Raw genomic sequence first — 6,925 nt, forward strand, 5'->3', positions numbered from 1 at the left:
CTCCTCCCGGCCTGTTGAGGTGGATGCGGAGGTGACTGTGGCCGCAGTCTCCTCTGCTGAGGGCGGCGAGCTTGCAACCCTCACTCCCACAGAGGTCGTCACCGAGGGAGTGGCCGACGAGGAGGCCTGAGTAGCAGCCCTCTTTCTTTTTGGTGATATGTTTTTTGCACAGTTTGTAAGGCCCATTCTTTGTAAGCCAGCTCGGCGAAGAGAGCAATTTTGTAATATGAATACTATGAATACAAATACACTTTTGTTCAACTGTCTGCACGGCATTCTTGTTTTTTGTACGCATCAGTTCTGTGCTGCTTCCTTCTCTTTCTGTCGAGCCGGAATGGTTGTCCGTCGTTGACCGAGAGGATCTGTGAGCCAAAACCACTTCGCCCCCACTTCAACAACCGAGAAGGTCCGCAAGCACCGAGCTGGGAACCAAGTATGCAAACACTTAGATTCTTTGGAAGTGGTTTCAACTGCGGGCGTCCTCGGCTGGAACTGATCTCCAGGCCACCAGGATGAGCCGGAGTGCACCACTACTGCTCGTCCTAAGTCTGCGAGAACCGAGCTAGGAGCTTGGTACTCAAACACTTAGAACATATTTGAAGGTGGTTGCCACTGCGGGTGTCCTCGGTTGGAACTGATCTCCAAGCCACTAGGATGAGCCGGAGTGCACCACTACTGCTCGTCCTAAGTCTGCAAGAACCGAGCTGGAAGCTTGGTACTCAAACACTTAGAAAATATTTGAAGGTGGTTTCCACTGCGGGCGTCCTCGGCTGGAACTGATCTCCAAGCCACTAGGATGAGCCGGAGTGCGCCACTACTGCTCGTCCTAAGTCTGCGAGAACCGAGCTGGAAGCTTGGTACTCAAACACTTAGAAAATATTTGAAGGTGGTTTCCACTGCGGGCGTCCTCGGCTGGAACTGATCTCCAAGCCACTATGATGAGCCGGAGTGCACCACTACTGCTCGTCCTAAGTCTGCAAGAACCGAGCTGGAAGCTTGGTACTCAAACACTTAGAAAATATTTGAAGGTGGTTTCCACTGCGGGCGTCCTCGGCTGGAACTGATCTCCAAGCCACTAGGATGAGCCGGAGTGCGCCACTACTGCTCGTCCTAAGTCTGCGAGAACCGAGCTGGAAGCTTGGTACTCAAACACTTAGAAAATATTTGAAGGTGGTTTCCACTGCGGGCGTCCTCGGCTGGAACTGATCTCCAAGCCACTAGGATGAGCCGGAGTGCGCCACTACTGCTCGTCCTAAGTCTGCGAGAACCGAGCTGGAAGCTTGGTACTCAAACACTTAGAAAATATTTGAAGGTGGTTTCCACTGCGGGCGTCCTCGGCTGGAACTGATCTCCAAGCCACTAGGATGAGCCGGAGTGGTCCAGTACTGCTCGTCCTAAGTCTGCGAGAACCGAGCTGGAAGCTTGGTACTCAAACACTTAGAAAATATTTGAAGGTGGTTTCCACTGCGGGCGTCCTCGGCTGGAACTGATCTCCAAGCCACTAGGATGAGCCGGAGTGGTCCAGTACTGCTCGTCCTAAGTCTGCGAGAACCGAGCTGGAAGCTTGGTACTCAAACACTTAGAAAATATTTGAAGGTGGTTTCCACTGCGGGCGTCTTCGGCTGGAACTGATCTCCAAGCCACTAGGATGAGCCGGAGTGGTCCAGTACTGCTCGTCCTAAGTCTGCGAGAACCGAGCTGGGAGCTTGGTACTCAAACACTTAGAACATATTTGAAGGCGGTTTCCACTGCGGGCGTCCTCAGCTGGAACTGATCTCCAAGCCACTAGGATGAGCCGGAGTGCGCCACTACTGCTCGTCCTAAGTCTGCGAGAACCGAGCTGGAACTCAAACACTTAGAAAATATTTGAAGGTGGTTTCCACTGCGGGCGTCCTCGGCTGGAACTGATCTCCAAGCCACTAGGATGAGCCGGAGTGGTCCAGTACTGCTCGTCCTAAGTCTGCGAGAACCGAGCTGGGAGCTTGGTACTCAAACACTTAGAACATATTTGAAGGTGGTTTCCACTGCGGGCGTCCTCGGCTGGAACTGATCTCCAAGCCACTAGGATGAGCCGGAGTGGTCCAGTACTGCTCGTCCTAAGTCTGCGAGAACCGAGCTGGGAGCTTGGTACTCAAACACTTAGAACATATTTGAAGGTGGTTTCCATTGCGGGCGTCCTCGGCTGGAACTGATCTCCAAGCCACTAGGATGAGCCAGAGTGGTCCAGTGCTGTATGTTGATGTTTATATAAGTGACTCAAAGAGGGACACTTGTTCGGGAAACTTATTTTATTCATTCCGGAACTTGGATAATTACAGCAGTTCTTTACAAGCCTATGAAGGCAAACAAAATCACTGATAGTAGATCCGAAGATTTCTAGAATTCCAGGCGTGCGGTAGCATCCGTTCGTCAAGGGACTCTAGCCGATAGCTTCCTGGGCGGATGACTTCTTTGATTCGGTACGGCCCTTCCCAGGTCGGAGAGAGCTTGCCTACGCTTCTTGGCTGGGAAACGGAGGCCTTCCTCAGGACTAGGTGGCCGGCACGGAATTCTCTTGGTCGGATCTTGACGTCATGATATCTGGATACTTTCTGCTTATAGGCCGCAGCCCTGATCTGAGATTCCTCACGGACTTCTTCAAGCAAGTCAAGGTTGGCACGGAGTCCGTCCCCGTTGAGCTGCTCACTGAAATGGACGATCCTTGGGGAGGGGACGCCGATGTCAACCGGGATCACTGCTTCTGTTCCAAAGGAGAGATTGAAGGGTGACTCGTCTGTAGCCGTGCGCGGAGTAGTCCGATACGCCCAGAGCACATGATACAGTTCGTCTGCCCAACGCCCGGCCTTGCCATCCAGTCTCTTCTTTATCCCCTGCAAGAGGGTCCTGTTCGTCACCTCTGTTTGCCCATTCGTCTGAGGATATGCCACAGATGTGAACCTCTGCTCTATCTGCAGGTCAGAACAAAACTTTCGGAAGTTCCTTGAGTCGAACTGCTTGCCATTGTCCGTTATGAGGACCCGGGGGATTCCGAACCTGCACACCACTGATTTCCAGAAGAAGTTCTGTACATTCTGCTCCGTGATCTTGGCCAGAGGCTCTGCTTCTACCCATTTGGTGAAATAATCGATGGTGACAACGACGAACTCACGGCCTCCCGAGGCCGGCGGGAAGGGGCCCAGAATATCCATTCCCCATACTGCGAAGGGAAGAGGACTGATGATTGGGGCCATTGGAACGGGTGGCTGGTGGACTGCCGGAGAGAACTTCTGGCACTTCTCACACTTTTTCACAAGGCTCGGAGCGTCTTTCCTCAATGTAGGCCAGTACAGACCTCTCAGGAGGACTTTAATGGCGAGGGCTTTGCCCCCGAGGTGCTCTCCGCAGATTCCTTCATGGGTTTCCTGCAGGGCTAACAAGGCATCACTGGAGCGGAGACACTTTAGATACTGGAGGGTATACGACATCTTGTATAGAGTCCCGCCATCCAGTGAAAACCTCGCTGCCCGCTGCGCAGACCTTGCGGGCCTCCTTTCTCTCTCCCGGGAGCTCTCCGCTGCGCAGATACCTGATTATCTCATCCATCCAGCACGGCTCATCGTCAATCTGCATCACCACGGCAGACTGGGCATCGATACTGGACCTCTTCAGAAACTCCATGCGAATTTCTCTGAGGGCGGTGTAACCTGATGCTGCAAGCTTTGATAGCACATCCGCCTTTACATTCTCTGCTCGGGGGACTCTGACGACCTCAAAGCTCTTGAAATGATCGGCCAGACTGCGAACCCTTCCCAAGTACTTGATCATCCGCTCTTCACGGGCTTCATATACCCCCTGGATCTGACAGACGACCAGCTGTGAATCGCAGTACGCCTTCAACCTCTGAGCACGGGTCTGCACAGCGAGATTCATCCCGGCTATGAGCGCTTCATATTCTGCTTCATTGTTGGACGCACGGAAACCAAACCTCAGGGCATAATTCAGGACGAAGTCCTCTGGTCCCGTGAGAACTAGCCCTGCACCACACCCTGTCTTGTTCGATGACTCGTCCACATAAACTTCCCAGAGCGGCTCTCCCAAAACTGGATGCGCGATGACGGACTCAGTCCCGGGGGGCGGTGATGCTCTGGAAACGATTCGCGGCTCTGGTACAGCCAGCTCTGCTTCTGGAGACGGAACTGCTACCAGCCCGGGGTCTGGGTCCGGAACTGTGCACTCAGCTATGAAGTCAGCGAGAATCTGAGCTTTGATCGCCGGCCTGGGCAGATACTTGATATCAAACTCGCTGAGCTCCACGGCCCACTTGACAAGTCAGCCCGAAGTGTCTGGTCGATGGAGGATCTGTCTGAGAGGCTGCCCTGTCAAGACCCTGATCGTGTGCGCCTGGAAGTACGGCCTTAGCTTCCTGGCCGCCATAATGAGGGCGCACACGAGCTTCTCTACTCGCTGATATCTGGTCTCTGCATCGTGGAGGACCTTGCTGACATAGTAGATCGGCTTTTGCTGGTTAGACTCTTCTCTGATCAGTACTGCTGCAACTGCCAAGGGTCCCGCTGAGAGATACAGAATCAGCTCTTCTCCTGGCTCCGGCATGAAAAACAAGGGGGGGGAGGATAAGTACTGCTTCAGCTCCTCGAACGCTGCTTGACATTCCGGAGTCCAGGGCGCGGTTTTTATACCCTTGACCGCATTGAAGAACGGGAGGCATCTTTCGGCGGATTTAGAAATAAACCGCCCCAGGGCTGCCACCAGCCCGGTCAGCCACTGCACTTCTCTGATAGTGTTGGGAGGAGTCAGCTCCATTACTGCCTTGATCTTCTCTGGATTCGCCTCTATTCCTCTCTGACTTACCATGAAGCCCAGGAATTTGCCTGCTCCGACGCCAAACGTACATTTAGTCGGATTAAGCTTCATGTTGTGTTCCCTCAAGACTTGGAAGGCCTCTTCGAGGTCGGAGACGTGGTTGGAGGCACTTCTGCTCTTCACCAGCATATCATCAACGTAGACCTCCATGTTCCGACCGATCTGATTTCTGAACAGCTTGTTGACGAGCCGCTGGTAAGTGGCTCCTGCATTCTTCAGTCCGAAAAGCATCACCCGATAGCAATAAGTCCCCTGGTCGGTAACGAACGATGTCTTCGAGATGTCTGACTCGTACATTCTGATCTGATTGTATCCTGAGAAAGCATCCATGAAACTGAGCAGCTCGTGACCTGCTGTAGCGTCAATGAGCTGGTCTATTTTTGGGAGTGGGTAGCTGTCCTTTGGGCAGGCCTTATTCAGGTCTGTGAAGTCTATACAGGTCCTCCACTTCCCGTTGGACTTTTTCACCATCACCACATTCGCGAGCCAGTCCGGAAACTGGATCTCACGGATGAAATCGGCCTTCAAAAGCCTCTCCACCTCTTCTCTGATGGCTCTCCGCCTTTCTGGTGCAAAGTGTCTCCGCTTCTGCTTCACGGGCTTGCAGGTCTGATCGACACCGAGCTCATGGGTGCTAATCGACGGGTCGATGCCGGGCATGTCTGAAGGAGTCCAGGCAAAGACATCTGCATTGGCTCTGAGGAACTGAGCGAGATCCTGCTGCGCGGCCTCTGGCAGGGCAGAGCCGATCTGGACAACCCTCTGTTCGTCATCGCTGTTCAATTGAATAGAGATGAGGTCCTCTGCGGGCTCGTTGACTGTGACCTGCGCTTCGTCTCTCAGATCGTACAGCTCGATTGGCAAAGACTCAGACGCATTCTTCCCTCTCAGCGCCGCCGCATAGCATCGTCTTGATTGGGGCTGATCCCCTCTGACTTCACCTACGCCTCCTGGCGTAATGAACTTCATCTTCTGATGATAAGCGGAGGGAATAGCTCGGAGGAGGTTCTGGCCAGGGCGTCCTAGAATGGCATTATAGGCTGACTTGGCCTTCACCACCAGGAAGGTCACCATGGCGAAGGACTGGCAGGGCGGCTCCCCGATAAGAACTGGAAGCTCAATCTGCCCTTCAACCTTGACAACTTCTCCTGAGAACCCGAACAGATCAGAGTTGGCCGGCTTCAGACGGTCAGTTCCGATCAGCATCTGCTCGAAGGCGTGATAGTAGAGGATGTCGGCGGAGCTCCCATTGTCGACCAGGATCTTCTTCATTTCCCAGTTCGCCACTAGCATGGTGACGACCAGGGCATCATCGTGCGGGAGGATCAGGCCGTCAAGATCTGCTTCCGAAAAGGATATCTCATTTTCCGGCTCGGCCTTCTTGCTGCAGGCATGGACGGCGTTGACCTGCCGGGCATAAGTCCTGCGGGCCGATGAAGAGGTCCCTCCCGCGGTCGGCCCTCCTGAAATGGTACCAATAACACCATGAGGTTGAGGTTGAGGTTGAGGTACCTGAGGAGGGAGAACGGCCGGGGCAGGAGCTTGGATGCGGTCGCCCAGAGGTTGGGCGTCTCGGGGGCTTCTGTCTCTGGGCCTCGGGTTGTCCTGGCACTCCCTTCTGTTGTCATTATTTTTTAAGTACCTCCCGAGGTACCTTCTGCTTATCAGCTGCTCGATCTCCTCCTTGAGATGAATGCAGGCATTGGTGTCATGGCCGTGAGTCTTATGGAACCGGCAGTACCTGGACATATCTTGCGTGCCCGCCTCTGATGTCTGCTTCTTCGGCCATCGGATGAACTCTTCCTTCCGAATGGCTGCCAAGATTTGGGCCCTGGATGCGGTGAGCGGCGTGTAGCGCTCCCTCGTCGGGGGGCTCCTCTCCTTTCGGGGCCGAGGGGAGCTCCTTTCCTTCCGGGGCGGGCTGCTCTCCTTCCTCTGAGGTCTATCGTCCCTTCGTTGCTTGGCAGGGTTCTTCTCCTCTGGTCTTCTCTTGCTGACGGAATCCAGGGCGGCGAGAGTTTCCTCGACGGAAATGTACTCTTCCGCCCCGGTCATCAGATCTGCC

General features: G+C 54.1%; 1 protein-coding gene across 1 annotated transcript; it reads right to left on the reverse strand.

The window, feature by feature from the left end:
- Window positions 1–257: 257 nt before the first annotated feature.
- Window positions 258–6,651, reverse strand: LOC143859645 (uncharacterized). The gene is made up of 2 exons (XM_077370298.1): window positions 4,930–6,651; window positions 258–422 (listed from the first exon to the last, which is right to left on the reverse strand). The coding sequence occupies exons 1-2, from the start codon at window positions 6,607–6,609 to the stop codon at window positions 258–260; spliced, it is 1,845 nt and encodes a 614-aa protein (XP_077226413.1). The 5' UTR covers window positions 6,610–6,651.
- Between the last annotated feature and the right edge of the window lie 274 nt (window positions 6,652–6,925).

This window comes from Tasmannia lanceolata, unplaced genomic scaffold (assembly GCF_043159265.1).
Source record: "Tasmannia lanceolata isolate RefF3 unplaced genomic scaffold, GAP_Taslan_0.1 ptg000035l, whole genome shotgun sequence".
Classification (NCBI taxonomy): Eukaryota; Viridiplantae; Streptophyta; class Magnoliopsida; order Canellales; family Winteraceae; genus Tasmannia; species Tasmannia lanceolata.